The sequence below is a fragment of the Ixodes scapularis genome, unplaced genomic scaffold (genome assembly GCF_016920785.2).
Source record: "Ixodes scapularis isolate PalLabHiFi unplaced genomic scaffold, ASM1692078v2 PGA_scaffold8__174_contigs__length_109621045, whole genome shotgun sequence".
Taxonomy (NCBI): domain Eukaryota; kingdom Metazoa; phylum Arthropoda; class Arachnida; order Ixodida; family Ixodidae; genus Ixodes; species Ixodes scapularis.
The window spans coordinates 71,674,054-71,691,983 of NW_024609883.1; the positions used below are offsets into that span (position 1 = coordinate 71,674,054).

General features: G+C 45.1%; 1 protein-coding gene across 1 annotated transcript in view; it reads right to left on the reverse strand.

Annotated features, from left to right (window-relative positions):
- The window catches only part of LOC120844106 (2-iminobutanoate/2-iminopropanoate deaminase-like), a 29,835-nt gene extending 14,696 nt beyond the window's left edge, over window positions 1–15,139 (reverse strand). The window contains exons 1-3 of the mRNA XM_042287027.1: window positions 15,102–15,139; window positions 10,192–10,284; window positions 1,594–1,702 (exon numbers count right to left, since the gene is read on the reverse strand). Coding sequence (XP_042142961.1) covers window positions 1,594–1,702; window positions 10,192–10,284; window positions 15,102–15,139 — 240 coding nt within the window. The remainder of the gene's footprint in view (window positions 1–1,593; window positions 1,703–10,191; window positions 10,285–15,101) is intronic.
- Window positions 15,140–17,930: the final 2,791 nt, after the last annotated feature.

Here is a 17,930-nt window from a genome sequence, read left to right on the forward strand (position 1 = left end):
AAAATAAGTAAAAGCGTATTTTGTTAATTTTTGATAAAGTAACGGTTCGCGATATTTGGTTACTTCTAAAGAGAAAGGTGTACAACACAAATTACACTACTCGGTTTTCACCGTAGCTCTCGCCTGTGACTCTCACGTAAAAAAAAAAAAAAGCGGAAGCAAGAAAGGAGAAAAGATGTCGTTAAATTGCTTAAGAAGCAAAGGATTTTTGATAACGCGTAATATTGCAAGGCGGCTACTGTTTCAGAAAAACGACACATCCAGAGTAACAAAGAAAAAACACTTTTGAGCTGAAGTGACTCGTTCATTTTTAACACCATTAACGAATGACGCACTTGGGCACTTTTTGAGCGAGTAACAGGTTACAGAATTTAGTTATTTTTCTTCGGTAACGTGTACATTTTTGAACTTAGAGCTAGAAGTGCGAAAGGCGAGAATGCGAAGGACACTGGCAGGTCATGTGTCACTGCCACTTAAAGGAACGCTGGATTTTATGGTGACCAAAAACGTTTTTATGTGTACGTAACATATCAGAGCCCAACTGCACAGAACATAATTCGAGGCTCGAAATTCGTTTTCCTTCAGCACAAAAATCACCGATCGAGAACTAAGCGGTTTAAGTCGCGCTCACGCTCTTCTCCGTGGTCACGAGCCGTTTTCTGTAGTTTAGACACAACCACCAAAGATAATCAAAATCATGGGTCATCGAAGGCACACACTCAATACTAAAAATTGACAAAAATGACACGGACAAATTATTTTACTGGCTTCTAAAAAGCTGCAAATACGTTGATTGAAAAGAAAAAGTTGCATAGCAACGTGACTTCCGCTAACTTTCCCCTCCTATATATTTGTTTTTCTTCCCAAGTCCAGTGTCGGTTTCGGTTTCGAGAACTTGCGTATTTTGACGTTACTAAAAATGCACGTGACGCTGTAGCAAATATTCATTGAGTAGTCTTCGGACACCATAATAAATCACCTGGCAAAAAAACAATGGGTTGGTGTTAGTGTTTTTTTAAGAAAAATGACCGCCCCTGGAAGTGGCGCCTTTAACGATCCACAATCGAGTATGCCAATAGAAAAACGAAATCTCCCCTTTTTATAACAATTACACTTTTTTTTTCACTTCATTTTTCAGTGAACACCTTAATAACAGTCACGAAGGACCGTTACTAAGGACTTCCTCGAAGACCGGAATATATGAAGGGCTGTCACAAAGTCCCGTCAAGAGGGTCCGTCGAGTAGAACCGTCACGTCCATTTCACCGCTAAATTTAGCAGAGAAATTATTGTCACAAGACCAAGTTACATGACGTTATGTTAACTAAAGTCACCTTGGGTCAATTTCCCGGCTAATCGTAAGAGGTGAAAGTCATGTAACGTGACGTCAATCTCCACGCTAAAACTAGTGGGGAAATAGACGTCACATGATTGACCACGTAATGTTACCTCAAGTCCCGTGACTTCAATTTCTGCGAGATGGTATAGTCAAAGCTCAATACAGTTTGTGCTCTCCGGGTTTTGTGAGCATAATCAAGCTGGTGTAATATATATTTCTTTTTCTAAGAAAACTTGGCTGCTGAAAAGAACTTGCCAATCGGGTCTCAGGAACGATTCCACCAGGAACCACGGAGTCAGAATCTCTCGGCCTATACCCTATCACCCCAGAGATGTACATGGTGTTTCCAACTCGAAAGGCAGCACTGTGGAAAGAAGAATCTCCGGTTATAAAGCACCACTCAGACGGTTAGGAAATCCGCAGAGGTATGGAGAGATGCGCGTGCCCTCAACCGTGTGTGCCGTTTCCTTCTCAGCTCCGTCGTCCACACCGACGGGGCGCCGGAGGGGGAGGGATCTCAGCACTTGCAGTCCAATTTAGCAGTTTCATTCCTGACACCATCGAAGACAAATTTAGCGTTCTCTGCGCTCGACCCCAAGATGTTTAACGATAAAATATCAGTAAAAACAAAAAGACCCGCAACCCACATGATTGTTTCTACCACCCCAGCTTCCATCCCCCCTCCCTCCTAAAGACGCTGACACACTGCGTGTACTTCACACAAAGTACAGTGTTCGCTGCAGATATGATGAGATAATTATTTGAGGACATACCTCAGGCACGTTCGAAGCACGCTTGCTTTTATATAGTATGGGTGGTGCGCGAGATAACCTTATCCCGAACACCTCGTCCCAAAACCCCCGTTGCAAATCCCCTGCAATATCTCCACCATTTACCAAACCCTCGCCATTCAAAAACCACCCACGCGAATCCCCGTACTGGATTCCCCGGCCTCCTTGTCCGTTCAGAAGTTAAGAACAACAGAACAGGCTTTGCCGCGGAAGTTGGAGCTGAAATTCTTAAAATCGCAAAAAGGGAAGGCTTTGCCGCGGTAGCGGTAGACGGATTCAGATAGTGATTTCTCAAAAAAGAACCGAAATAGCAGAACCGCTTGGTGATGTACGAATTACTGGGCGCTTTTAGAGGGCAACTCAGCTCAATTACGAAAATTTTGGGATCATGAGTGATTTCACTTGAAAACCAATATTAAAAGACACTACGTCATTTCCTTCGCGAAAAATGAGATATGTTTTGTGAAATCCTATTCTAAACATGAGCCTATAAACCGAAACCGAAGCTGTGACTTTGTCGGGCAACATTAGCCTCGGGCCGCAAAGAGCATGACTACCACGTGGTACAAACGGTCCCGTAATCCTCTACGCGACGACGGGAGGGATGGGAGCGAGCTACCGTTGGGGCGGGCGCGTTCAATGTGCACGTGTCGTCTGCACCGTAGTCTTCACCACGTTTTTGTGTCTTGGATATCGAACAACGTCTGCACAACTGCGGCATGAGTCTACGCACCTAGTCTGAACGAAACTCCGAGAGGTAATAATCACAAACGGAGAGAGAACGACGGCGGTTATGACGCGGGAGACGGTGGTACAGTCTCTGTTGTACGCCGACGTTGAGCGTAGCAAAGGCGGTGTAGCGCAGCGCACTGGGAGTTTTATTGGTAGCAGATATCGGCTCCCCGCTCGCAGGCCAATGAAAGGCTCCCAAGGCTGAGAAGCCCGCTGCGCAGGCGCGTTATGTCAATCCCGTGGGCACCGCTGAGAGCAGAGAGGAAACGCTGCTGATATCATTCGCACGGCGCATTGTTCTACACGTGAAAACGTGACGCTCGTGCGGAAGCTGACGCGGGGGCACCCGCATGCAGACAAAGCCAAGCACCGCCGCACTCTAAAAAAAGTTTGTGCGTCTACTTACACGCACAACCCTCAGAGAGCCAATCACCGCAACTTACGGAGGCAGCTCAGCAAATGACAATGCTGAAACATATGTTTAGACCAAAAAACGCAGTCTGAGCTGTGACATTAAGCAATGCAAAACGTCACGCTTGCATTGCTTAATGTCACAACTCAGACTGCGTTTTTTGGTCTAAACAGATCTTTCGGCATTGCCATTCGCTGAGATGCCTCCGTAAGTTGCGGTGATTGGCTCTCCGAGTGGTGTGCGGGAAAGCAGACGCACGGGCCTTTTTTAGAGTGCGGCCGCGCGTTATCAGCGTTGCCAGATAACAGGATTCTCAACACGCGATGTAAATGTTGACGCAAATACTACAAAATGAGAACTAAAGTGGCATCCCAACGGCGAAGTAAGCAGCCGCGCGATGCGATAGATCACATCGCAAAAAAAGCTAGATGGTCACACCGGCGTGCGCGATGAGCGAGTCCAACGCCTTCGTTGGCGAGTCGTTTCTCGAAAACTCTCGCTCCGAACGCCGTTGATTGGCTCAGCCGCTCCGCGACTAGATCGCATCGCAAAAAAGTCGGGTCGAGCAGCGACTGCTCAAATCGCGTCGCCTTTTGCCCGCGATGGTCGCTTTTGCGATGAAAGTTATCGCGCGACTAGATCGCATCGCCGGTGGGAACGCGCCTTAAAGGAACAATAAGTAAATAAAACGGGTTAGTGGCTCAAAAGAAACACCTTTTCAATTTTTATATGGAAAATAAAAATGCTTTTGAACACTTTGAAATGTGCTGAATACGAAACGGCGTACTGTGCAGGATCACGTGATAGTTCGACCGACCCTCATTGGGCGAGAGCCGCTTCGACGCCTCGGCGCGCGCGTCTTGTTCTGGATCGGCTAGAAACCAACACTCCCGCGAAAACGCGCGCCCGCGCGCAGGAAATGACGTCAGTTTGACGCCGACGCGCCTGAATCGCGAGCAAAAACGCGCCATGTGGTCTGCGCTTTACGCTTGCTCGGAGGAGTAAAAGTTAACAAAAAGTAGAAATATTGACATGGATGAAGAAAGAATAAACAATTAAAACAGGGACAACACAACCACATCTTTCATGACTTAAACCAACACGCTCTTCTGCCAAGAAATATTGATGACGTTTATCTCGGTGTTAGCTATGCCAACACTGTAGCCTTGACTGCGCTGTTGATTGGACCTCAATTACCCCGCTAGAGTCGCCCGATTTTGGCAAGTTCGCACATTAAAAAGTTTGCCAGACCGTTTGAGAAACATTTCGACATAACTAAGTCTTAATATTTGGCCTGTGGCGTTTCCAGATGATACTCAAGACGACTGCACTGTTTGTTTTTTTGTTCATTCAAAAACAAAAGTGGAGCGGAGTTTCCTTTTAAGTGCAAAGCCGTGGTGCTTACTGAAGAAGAAGTCACCTAGAAAACCTAGGGTAAATTTATTTCCATACCTCTTATGAATTTTTACCAACTCTAGTGACAATTCTTCTGGTAGTTAAAATGGCAATTTAAGCGATTTTCTATTTCGGTCAATTAAACATGAAGATTATTTTCTTCGTGCGACATTCGATTATTACCACGTCTTTTTCAGAGCACACTTATCCACCCGATAGCAGCAAACTCCGTGAAGTACGATTGAAGAATGCTTTAAAAGAAAAGGGTCAGCACGGAGACTCGCGCGCCAGCACCAGAAGGATACAGCACAGTTATCTTGAGCCTTGCGGGACAAGTGAGTGAAAACATTGTTTCGTTTGTATGACATGTCACGCGTGTCCTTACTCGCGTAAAAGTGTGCGAAATGTTCATGGTGTAATCGTCTTTGCGACTTGACGGTTTTCTTCTAATCTGACGACGCCATGAGGCTTGATTTGCCTACATTCGAGAGCGTGAGAAACACCCTGTGTCGGAAAAGAAAGGAGCAGCAAACATATCTACCAAAATTTACCAAGGCAGAGATCAGCCTTGGAAGACTAAACACGGAGACACTCGATAAGCTTGACTTTTTACTCTCTGACATCACCACAAGTGCGGGTCACGTCCATTGCTTTTGCACGAAAGAAGCGCTCGCTCATTTTTGTGGAAATGGACGAAGTGTTCATCGATGGCACCTTTCTCTGTTGTCAATCCTTGCTCCATCAACTTGTCAACCTCAGAGCCGTTAAACTGGCAGTTATTTTAAACATGTGTGTCTTTCTTCTAGCTGCGGGAAGTCCCGACAAGTATATGTGGCGGCCTTCATACACTTCAAGAAGGCGTTGGACGTTCTAGCAGACTTGTGCACGTTACTGAAAAATAGTAAGGAATTACATTTACAATTACTCAATGCTAAATTGTAATTTATTACAATTACAATTACCCTACCATAAAAGTAACTGACCGTTACCCTAAAAAGTAATCCGTTACTTTCGTGGCGTTACTTTTAACATTATTATCCTCAAGTAAGAAACAAATGGAAGAGGGTTATACAAGTTCTCATTCTTGCAGCCTGTTCCATTTAATGACCTTGAGTATTTCGAGAAACAGCTGGCTCTCGAATGTCTCGTCTGACGTTTTGCGTTATCTCTTACTCAATATGTCGACTGCTACGCTGAACACCATTTGAGCTGAGGCACTGGATGTGAGTGCCATATTGTTCCTCACGAATGCTTTATACTCTGCATTGAGCTTTTTCAGCGAAACAAGGGAAGTACTATTTACCTCGATTGTAGATCAAAGCTTCGGCGTTGCAGCCGTTGCCTGCTATTCCAAAGATTTAGTAGATCCTTCCGGTACCTCCAATACGCGCGATAACGGTACCCGATAACGATATGATGCATGCGCAAAGACGGCGGCGAAGTGTCGGATATCGTAATCGGAGTCACCGGACCGATCTACTAAAATTCGCGAAGTTGTGGAAGTCATCAATAGCCATACATAGTTGTAACAGTACGGTGATAATTAAATAATAAATAAGGGTTGGCTCGATATTCTTCTTCCTTTGGTTCTGAACAGCTCGAGCGTCACTTGAGACGTTGTTGAATAAAAAAGAATTTCCAGTATATAAATATAAGTAGGGTTCGGAGTTTTCGGTTGAAACCGATAAAAACCGATAAAAGTACGCCGAATCTATTTTCGGAAATTCGGTTTTAACCGAAAAAGGTCAGTTTTTAGGTTCGGCATTTTTTTATTAAAACCGATAAAAGTATGTCGAATCAATTTTCTAAAATTCAGTTTTAACCGGAAAATGTCACTTTGACCTTCCAGTCGTACCGCAGAGCCGTGGCGAAAACGTGGAACAACAGTGTCTTTCGAAACGTGTCCGAATGTATGGGATACACGGATGCCATCACGACGTTTTGGTTTAATGTGCGCATCATCGATCGAAACTTGAAGTCCGAAATGCCCCATAACTTTGCCATGTACGAGCGTGTTTTCAAACTCGTTTTAAGGAAGACTGACTTGATGCAAGCTCTGCATGCTGTGTTGAGCTTCACAAAGTCGCACCGTCTCTCTTTTGGCGGTCACAATTGGTTGATTAACCGAGTTTGGCTCAGGCAGCGCTTCCTCTCAGCCTGCCAGTGTCCAGTATTAGTGTTGAGAGGGCATTCTCGAAGCTCAGGGCCATAGCAACAGGAAAGAAAGACTGCGGATCAATGAGGAGAACCTGGGAACGTACATCTGGGTGTGGTATTATAAGATAACGTAATCCTGATGTACAGAAGGTGAAGTTCTATGTTTTTCGGGCATAGGCTTTATATCTGACTTGTTCGTGCTTCTCAGGTTTTTCCTTGTTTCTTTTAGAGCTGCACACATTTGCCAAATAAAGGGTCCATTTTTTTTTTCAATGTACCTATGCCGTTATTCTTTGAGTGATCACAAGTATCAGAGCTACAAGGATCATCCGATCCGGTGTCCGTTGGCGTTTATTTTATATTCACCGAAAAAAGCCGATAAACTTTTGTGGGCATAAATATACGCCGAAAAACGCCGAAAATTGAATTTTAAAATAAACACCGAAAAACGTACGCCGAATTTTGGAAAAATAGAAACCGAAAACGCAGAACCCTAAATATAAGTAATAAATAAAAGGACAGTCATAACAACAATTAATTAGAACGTCGGTTAAAACAAGGAAATGTAAACGCACGTTTGCCGTGCGTACCTTTCTTGGTGCCTTTCAAAAACGCACGGAGCACGAACCGGCTGCAGTTTACTCCAGTGTTCTCCACATAGACGTCCGCTGATGTCACGCGCAGCAAAGGGTAGAGGACTAAGTAAGCCACGCTATGGCCCCACTCACGAGTTTCACTCTCTCCTCAAGCCCAGAATATCAAGTCTACGTCAGCCACCATTATGTTTTATTTGTAAAAAATATCTGCTTGAGATAAGATGCGTCCTGCTGGGGCAAAACATGAAGAAGAAAGGAAGACTATTACCATTTTCTAAGTGCTCGCAAAAAGCTGACCCACAGCTTTTAGACGGAGCGTTGTCTCGTGTTGTGACATTATGAAAATGGTCGTAGTCACTATAACCGAGAAGGACATTGTTAATTCTTTTCAGTGCACTTACCGCCTCGACCTTCTCGAAGAGGTGCACAATCGCTTGGTGTCCTCCTCTCCCCGTCTTCGATCCCAAAGAAAAAACAAAGGGTCTTAAAAAAAGCGGAAATAACGTGCCCGCCCCCCCCCCTTTTTTGTTTTCTTTGTAGAAATGTTCATTTGGATTTTTTGACATTGTTGCTAGGGTCTAAAAAAAATAGATTCAGGGGCTTGGTGTTGCAAAAAAAGGCTTTGCGGAACTGAAGAGTGCCAAGCTTCCCTTTGCGCTGGTCAATTCGCGTGACAGTGTCACTGCGCTCAACTTTACACAAAAAAATCTATTTAGAAAATGGGGGGGGGGGGGGGGGGGGTTGGTTCTGAAAAAAAAAATGTAACGGATTACAAGGAATCCGTTACGTCAAAAATGTAAGGGAATTACTTTGAAATTACTCTAGAAAATACGTAATTATTCCGTTACTAAATTACTGATAAATGTAAGGGATTACAAGTAATTTCGTTACTTGTAACGGATTACGTACAAGTCTGGTTCTAGGTATACCTCTGACTCTCAACGTTGTTCGGACGGACTTTGAACTCGCCCTCATTCAGGTTTTCATTTTCGTGTTTCCTGGCATTCGGCGCGGGGAATGGCATTCTTACTTTGATCAGAAAATCTAGCGATATGTTCATTGTTTTGGTCTCGTCAGAGCCTATCAGGGTCACTCTCTGGTGACAATATTTGTTCACCAGACAATTAGTTTAACGTTTGTCCCGCCCACGTTCGTGCGCATTGCTTGGCGGACTTTGAAGACTTTGGCATCACCAGCCCCTGGAATTTCTTAACTCATCCTGCACTTTAAGAAAACTTGGTTGTTCGTGAAATACGATATGCACCGGAAGAACCATCCCCAAAACAACGGCGCCCGGATAAACGACTTCTATGAGACTTGGCACCGGTGATTGCAATTTGCAACATTAGAAAAGACTCCATTATTCAATCAATCGGTATACTCGCAAGAATGTGTAATTATTCTGTCATTCAATTACAAAAAAGTCAACAATGTCATCGGCAAGGCGCGTCCCAACTTTTTTATGTTCGTGGGCCTTATCAAGCGGGACGATGCCACGACCAGGATCACACTCTTCCTACTGTCCAACGGTATTCAAGCCCGAAAGCGGCACAAGAAGTTTCAAAAGAAAGAAGGAGACAAGTAGCTCGAAGAACGTTTGTCCAACGGCGAGCTGAATATCCGTGAGTTCTCAAAGTTCATCCGGGGATTTTGCGGCATTTAAGCATTCATAGACATTGCTTCTACAATGATTTCTCTCACCATGTGAATAGAGAATTGTAGTAGACCGTTTTTCTCCTCCGCTACGGTATCCGGAAAGAAAACGCCGCAGTTGCCCATGCGCGCCGCCAGCCTTGTCTCCATAGTTCAAGGTCTTGTGGCGGATTACGGAGCGCTATCCGGGTGCTTAGCGGGCTGCGGAAACGGTCTACTACAATTCCCCAATACCGCCTAACAATCCCGTTGCTTTAGTCGTACTCTTGCGTATACATTTTTTTTTTTTTTTTTTTGCTTGGAATTTTTTTTTACGTTAAAGTGTTTAGGTATTATTTTGGGGACACCTAGAGTGCATGGATTTAGGTATTTGAAATTGCATTATCTTAATCATGTTTTTGCTAAGTTTTGCATACTTCTAAAGGACTTCTAAGAAGAAGGTTCTGCGAAGCCTTTAGAATCCTCCTCTAAATTAAATTTTTACGCAGTTTTTGGCTTGTTACTAGCGTTCTAAACTTCGAAGCAAACTTAGCTATTTCATCATACCTCTTATAAAATAAAAGTGATGTGCACAAAAAACTTTTTATTACAATGAAATTAATGATCGCTTTAAAAAAAGAGAAACTTTATAAGTAGGTAACGTTTTATTATTAAAAAAAAACTGAAAAGAAGTGGCTCCGAGCCGCACCCTCCCTTAGATCTATAATCAGTGTCACATAAGGAAAAAAACACGGTCTGCTCATTATTCACGAGATGCGCGAAGTACTTTTTACAAGATTTGCTTGTCGAAAATAGAAACGATGCTTTTGACGCTTGAAACGTGTTCGTCTTGATAAAATTACCAAAGCTAGTATAGGATGCACCTGCATATATTTTTATTCAACAAATGTAGGGGGGAGGGGGAGGATTAGTAAACTTTTGTGTGGAGGCGAACTTTCGTTTACTACGGCTATAGTTGTGCATACAAGTCAGGCCCTCTAGTGCACAAATTCATAACCAGCGTCATCTTTTGCCGTTATCAGACGAACATTGGGTGGACAACTCATGAAAAAATCACCTCCGCCTTGAGAAGGTTGAACATCTGCGTTCGTATACTCGGGTTAAAGAGTATTCTTACCTGGAAGGAAGGTTCATTTCCTTGGCGAATGAGTAGGGAATAACCTGTCGCGTCATCTTCGACATTTTCTTCGCTACACCGACACTTAGTTGCCTGGACAAAAAGAAATATCTACCTAAACTGGTACGAACTTGATGACCAATATCTCAATTCTTCAATCAAGGGATGCGTGTGGACACGAAGTAAGTATGCGGCGACAGTAAAATATAGGTTCAGGTAAACTGTAACAAAAAGAGTAACGCAGATAACCCGGTTTATAAAAAAAAAGAAAAAATAAGCTAGCGTCAACAAAGGAAAAGTGTAGTTGTAGAGCGTTGATCTCGTATGTGGTGCACACGTGGCGGCTCTGCCGTACAATAACAAAGTCGTAAAACTATGCCCTCTTTTGGTCGATTTGAGTTCAAAGTTGACTGTAACGCCACAGTGCGGCCTTTTTGAAACAAGAGTGACATCGCAAGAGTGACATCGTTCCACTGGGTCGAAAGTACAATAAAATGTGGCGCCGCTCATCCAATACTTTTTTTTTTCCTGCCCGACTACGCCGGGCGCCAGCAATCGAGAATGTGCAGCGCACAGCAAAGATAACGCACTTTTTTTTATTAGAGCACACGCACAGAATTATTACAAAAATCGAAAAGGCAAACAAAGTGCTACTCTGTAGAGTAAACAGGCTCGTCTCTTTTTCGTGTACATGCGGGGCTAACGGAGTCAACGTTTGCACCATTAAGGATGGAGGAAACTAATTATGCCACGCGTGTCGACGAGGGAGCGCGTGCGTGGCCGGATGGTTAGCGTGCCTGACTGTCACGCGGAATGTCTAGGTTTGATTCCAGTCAGCGAAATGTCCTTCTATTTATTCTGTCAACTTGGCGTTCTCGTAAGTTCGAGAACATTCTCGTCTGATCGAGTTCCAAATACCCTACGCGCCGAAAGTTCTACGCCGAATGTTTCAGAAACCCACGAGGGTACATAAGGGGCTCTCCGCATGGCGAGCGGAGTCAGTCTCGCTTCAGCGTTCGACTCTGCTGTTACGCCGACTTCGACGCTCGCGACGCTCTGTTTTTATAGTTTTGGGCACAAGTTCGCCACATTAAACGTTTATTTCTTCCTGCTTATTTACTGTTCTTTTGGTCACCACCCATGACAATATAACTGCAAGGTGTAAGGCCACTAGTCAGTTTGTAGAAGATATAAACGGCGAAATGTACATTCGAACTGGGAATCGGCCCACTGGGCAAAATCCCACTTGTCACCCTAAAACTTCTCAGGGAAACAACTGGTCACACCTTCTTTCTGGTTCGAGGTCATTTCGTCGTTGGAACGCTCGGTACAGGAGGTCGTTCGTCACTGGAACAATGATTGTAAAGTCATCTGTGTTTTAGTGGGAGCAAAGAGGGTCAATCTTGCAACAGAAGGAAACCGCAACGTCTTAAATTATTCGTACATTATTTTTTACTAACAAAGGAAACTTGAATCCGACATAGAATTAAGCAAAGGACGCTCACATTTGGTAAAACCACGTTCAAGGGAGTGTGTAACTAACGAACACTCAACATGTGGCTTCGATGTTACTCTACCATAAATTTTCTTGCGATTGTACCTGGAAATTTCGCACACAGCTAGTACAGAATGCAGTTCTGGAATTTAGTAGTTATGTGGGTAAAGCAACTGCTACAAGGCCAATAAGTGACAATTCCCAACGACGTTAATATTGTGGCCGTTAGTGGCGCCCATACTTATGTTGGGTTCAAAGTCCAGTCTCCTGAGCACGTCGAAACACGAAAAAGATGTAATATATAATATATTCAGGGGTGTGTCTTAAACTTAACAGATTTGTGTAAAAAACGCCGTGAAAGTTACACTTATACGGCTTCTTCAGTGAGTCCCATTTTGAGTGCGAGGTTTTGACTTGTACACTTGACCTTCCTTTTCTGGGTCATGCCCTTGAAGGTGCGCCACATCCGTCTAGCTCCAGTCTTTTCGGTGAAGGATTCGCAATGCTTTCTCCCCCTTTCCCTCTTGAGTTCGATGGTGTTTCGTCGAGCCTTGGCCGTGGCAATGTTGAGCTTGATTTTGCGTCCCATGTTTCTCTTGGCCTTTAGAGCGCAGCTGCGCTTGGAACTTCCTGGCCCACAAGAAGAAAACAAAATATTGCTAATTTTGGTAAAGTCGACTGCAGTCACGCTGTCACGCGCCTTGATGATCAGCACAAAAGGAGGCTTGACACTCTCCAGTTCCACAAACCATTTCTTTACAACACCAAGCCCTTGAATATGATTCTTTTTTTTTGCATATTCTAGCAATTCAGTCAAAAAATCTAAATAAATGTTTCTAAGAAATGGGATCAAGTTATATATTTTTTTTTCTCCTTTTTTTTTTCTTTGCAATCCAAGATGGGGAGAGGGGGACACCAAGTAATTGTGTGCCTCTTCGAGAAGTTTGAGGCATAAGTGCACACACAAAAATTAACAATGTCCCCCTTGGTTTATAATGGACATGACCATTTTCATAATGTCACAAAAGGAGCTTAGGAAGCTTCGTCTACCCTAGAATCCACTAAAGTGATGTGATAAAAAGGCTCGAGGTACTCCTAAACACTTCTCATGAGTTGTGAATACGAAAGCATGTATGGCCGTTCCTCCGCTTTTTTATTTCATCCGCGGCGTACTTGCGTCGACGGTCGAGCGCGCGCGCTCTCCTCGCCACGCTGACTTTGGGCCTGGAGCGGTGAAGCCTCTGCCTCACAGACACGCAGCGCCATGGGGAGGCGGCAATTGAATCTGACGCGCGGCGGCTTCATATCACTGCCGTTTTGCGTGGCTTTCTTCGTGGTTTCAAAGCTGGGATGCCTCAGATCGCGGCTTCGGGAATTTATCTGCCGTTTGGCGCGGCTCATGACGTTGGCTCGCTCCATAGGACAATCTATGTATTCGCATTAATAAGTGAAGGTGTTATAGCAACAAGCATCTTCGTTCGTTGCTGCACAAAATGTATTAGAACACGCCTCAACACCTCTTATAGAACAGTATCATTTTTAGCTTTGTTTTTCACTTTATTAGAACACATTTTAAGAACTAATTTTTTTCTGTAGTTAATTTTGAGGGCTGGCTTACTTTATTTGTGAATTCTAGCCAGGCTATCTGCATCTCATTCACTTTTCTTGTGCGTTAGTTTTTTGCGAGCACCTCGGAAATGGAAATGCTCTTTTTTCCACTTTCCTGCTTTTACCCCAGACACATCGTATCTCAAACACAAATGCTTACTAAAAAAATTAGAGCCGTTTACAACTCCCTTTAACGCCGAATTAAAGCGCAGCTCTTGAGGAGGAGGAGGGAAGGGTACTGAGGGGAGGGTATACCCCTCTTCCTTCCTCCTCACCTCCTCATCATGCTGCTCCTCCCTCCGAGCGCTGTCGGGGTAACCGTGACGTCACGTGTCCCTCGCGATCTCACGGGGGTCACGTGACCTCGGGGGGGGGGGGGGGGGGGGTCACGGAAACGGGCAGCTCTAATGGTACGTTTACACCTGAGAAGCAATCCGCTGCCACGGGAGCGGATCCGCTCCCGGCGAGACGAGCGCGTTGCGTTTACATCTATTTCCATCAAGCGGCGGCGGCGGCAGCGGCGGCGCCGGCTGCGGCAGCTGTTCTCGTAACATCCCGTCAAATATGACGAGAAGGCGCGAGAGTTCCCACCTCGGCTGTCTCTTTTGGGCGTTGCTGCTCCCAGAAGAACGCCTACTCATTACGTAGGCAGCGTCACGCTGCACAGGAATGTCACTTCCGGTCAGCAAAACGCCTCGTTCGGCGGCATAAATAGGTCCCAGACCTACACGGCTCGCCGCCGCGTTTTCCGCCGAGCGTTTCGCCCCAGCGGCAAAAGCTGGGCGGATTCGCTGGCGGATTCCCTGGCGGATCCGCAACTGTAAACGTACCATTAGGCGCCCGTTTCTGGCTTGAACAGCGTCGCCGTCGGCGTAACCGCGGCGACGTTTAGACGTGGTGACGTTTTGGCACCGTGCCGAAACGTCCGCGCGAGGTCACGTGACCACCCGCAGGGGGCTCAGGGAGTCAGGTGACATCCCTCGGGGGGGGGGGGGGGGGGGGGGGGGAGGGGGGGGCAGGGGGGTCACGTGACACCCTTTGGGGAGGGGTCAGGGGATTACGTGATCATCTGAGGGATTCGTGACCCCCCTGACCCCCCCCCCCCGAGGGGTGTCACGTGACCCCCCTGAGGGGTGGCACGTGACCTCGCGCAGACATTTCGGCACGGTGCCGAAACGTCACCATGCCGAGAGGTCGTCGCGGTTACGCCGACGGCGAAGGCGACGCCGCTCAAGCCGGAAAGAAGGGCCTAATAGCTGCGCTCTAAAAAAAGTCGTTTACAGCTTCTTGTAACGCTGAATTAGAGCACAGCTCTTGAGAAAGAGGAGGGGAGGGTATGCCCACTTCTCCTCATCCGTATACCCTCTCCTCTCTCCCCTCCTCCTCCTCCCTCTTTCCTCCTCTTCCTCCCCTTCCTCTCCCCCTCCTCCTCCTTCCCGCGCTTTGCATCATGGGACATTTATCCATAATTCACCGCGCGGTTACTCCGACGCCGACGCCGATGGTGACGCCGCTCAAGCCAGAAACGGGCGCCTAAGAGCTGCGCTCTAAAACAAGAGTACCTGGCGTAGTTAGAGATTCCGGGCTTGAGGAAGGAGTGCAACTCGTGAGTGGGGCTTAGTTATCTGCCCTTCGCTGTCCGTGGCCTCAGCAGACGTCTATCTTGAGAGTATAATGGACTACACTACTGCCAGCCAGTGCTGTGCAATCTGAACGCCATCAATAAAGGTACATACGCATACGAAAACGTGCGTTAACATTGCCTTGTTGTAACCGACGTTTTAATTAATTGTTCTGGGGAGTGTACCTTGTGCTTTTATTTCCTTTCGTAACCACGCGTTGCATTATGGGAAATGTCTAATGCACCGCGCGAGCCCCCCCCCCCCCCCCCCCCGAGGTCACGGGGCTCCGGGGGGGGGGGGGGGGGCCACGTGACCCCGGGGGTGGGGCTCGCGCGGTGCATTATGGGACATTTCCCATAATGCACGACCCCCCTCCCCCCCCCCCCCCCCCCGAGGTCAAGTGACCCCTCCCCCCGGAGGATATTGAAGAATGAGGGGAGGAGGAGGAGAAGGAGGAGGGGTATACCCTTTCCTAGTACCCTTCCCGCCTCCTCCTCCTTAAGAGCTGCGCTCCAATTCGGCGTTACAGGGAGTTGTAAACGGCTTTCACTTTTACTTATATTTATATCGAAAAGATTGTATTATCTTGTTCACCAACGTCTCAACCAAGGCTCGACCTGTTCACAGGGAAGGAAGAAGAGTATATATCAAAACCTTATTTATTATTTAATCGTCACATGTAACTATACCCTGTATTACTAACTTCGTATTCTATTGTTTGGTAATATCTGCCGGTATAGTTAGATGTACATAAATAACTCTTATTCTAAGTTTGGCCAGTTATACCAAAATCGCGAAGCTTCTACAGTTCCGCTATTTTGACAATATCAGCCACTGCAGAAACGACGAAGCTCTGCTCTTTCTTCAGGGTAAAGAGCACTTCCATTGCTTCGCTGGAGGAGCATAATGCACTGCATCAAGCATTCTTGAGGAACAATATGGTAGAACTCCCATCTAGTGCCCCAGTTGAAAAAATGTTCAGCGTTGCAGGCAAAATCGTCACGAAGAAATGAGGCAAGTTGTCTAACGAGACTTTCGAGAGAGCCAATTGCTGCTGAAAATACTCAAGGTCAGTCTTTGGAACTCATGTCAACAATAAACGTCTGAATAGCCCTCTTCCCTTTGTTCTTTATTTGAGGAAAGTAATAATGGAAGTAATACCACGAAAGTAACGGATTATTTTGGGGGGTGACGGTTGCTTACTTTTGTAGAAGTGTAATTGTAATTGTAATTAATTACAATTTCGCCTTGAAGGATTGTAAATGTAATTCCTTACAATTTTTTGTAACGTGTACAAGTCTGTTGATATAAGATAAGAATCTAAACAAACTGAAACCGCAAGCAACTTCTTAGAGTCATTGTACTAATAGACAGAGCGAACTCTTTCGAAACTAATATTTCTAAAACGAGGGTATAGTTTCCTTTTAGACCACAAAATAAATCAGGACCTGCACATTAAACTTAGCCTCTCTAGTATTGAAGTCGTACCAACTGTAAAAATGAATTTAGGTATAATGTTAAATGAGCACATTTTATGGAACGAACAAACTCAAATTTTAATAAACAAAATGTCTTAGGGTGTCGGTATTTTTAACAAATTCAGTTTTAGTTTACCGATCAAAATTAAGCTAATTTTATTACAATTTGTTATTTATGTCACATTTAAATTACAGTCACTTGGTTTGTGGCACATCTACAGTAACTAACTTGACGAAGTGAACTATTCCATCTATAGTTAATGTGCCACAATCGACCCAGACAACACCATAGCTTAAATCTTTAAACGTAATTTCTCTAAACAAACTACACGACTACAATCTTGTTCTTCGATATACATTAAGTATTAAACAAAACAAGTCTTTTGTTAGTAGCATATCGGAATTAACCAGCAATATGAAATTTTACAGCGTACGTCACGAGGAAATTTGGAAAACACCATAACAGTAGAACCATATTTGGAACTCAAATGCTGAAACACGATCTTCCTTTTTTACTAATCCAATTATTAAAAGACAACATTGTCATCTGACATTTAACATCTTATTCTTTAAAACTGATGTTTTTTTTAGGATTTCTCGACATGTAAATTTAGGATATATAGCTTACTTTTTATTTTGACATAAACATAGTAAATTTCCTCAATGTTTCTGCCCATAGTTGCTTTATTTTATTTTTTTCTGGTGTCTGCTAATGAAGTGGGGGGCGTTAGACATCATCAAGCCGAAAACCGTCGCCTTTTTTGTCCATTCCTCCAGCGACTGTATTTCAACATGCAGCAGCACATAAAATGAATGAATGAGTGAATGAATAGCGGGCCCGCGGGGGTTTTCTCGCTTTTTATCACAACCCCATCCTTGTGCCCATTCCACGGGTGGTAACTTCAACGCACTACTGCGCTTCCCACGCTATCAAAGTATTTCTAAACATTATTAATTTAGTGGTTTTCAATGACGCCCAGCAAGTTTCTACTAGACCGACCTCACTAAGCGTTCCACGTGTGCATGACGCCGCCATAAATGTTGTTCCTAGCAGGCAGGCGCCAGTTCACGAGACAGCTCGTGCCGCCTCCTGCTCTGCTCGCGCAGAGCCTCGAGCCACGTTGTGGCGTGTGCAGAAAGGCTGCAGCTCCCAGAATGCATGGCGGCAGCGGTGGCGCAATGAGACCGGCTGGGGGATCGGTCCATCGGAATGAGCCATGCGTCTATTTTCACTAATTCAAATGTTAATTAACGAATTTTACTTCATCATTCGACTTATCGCAACGATTAACTCCCTGTACTACGTCCCTCTGACCGTATTACTCACCTGCACAGAACGTATTAAGGCCCGTTCACACACCTGCATTTGACTACGACCGACTGAGACAAGAGAGGTACTTTAAGCCTCCTGTCACAGGAGGCTTAAACATGGTCTTTCGCGTCGGTCGTGACCAAACGCTACTGTGTGAACGCACCTTTAGTGTCGCTTTTATTGTGTTTTTTCTTCGTCTTTTTTCTAATATATTTGTAAAGCCT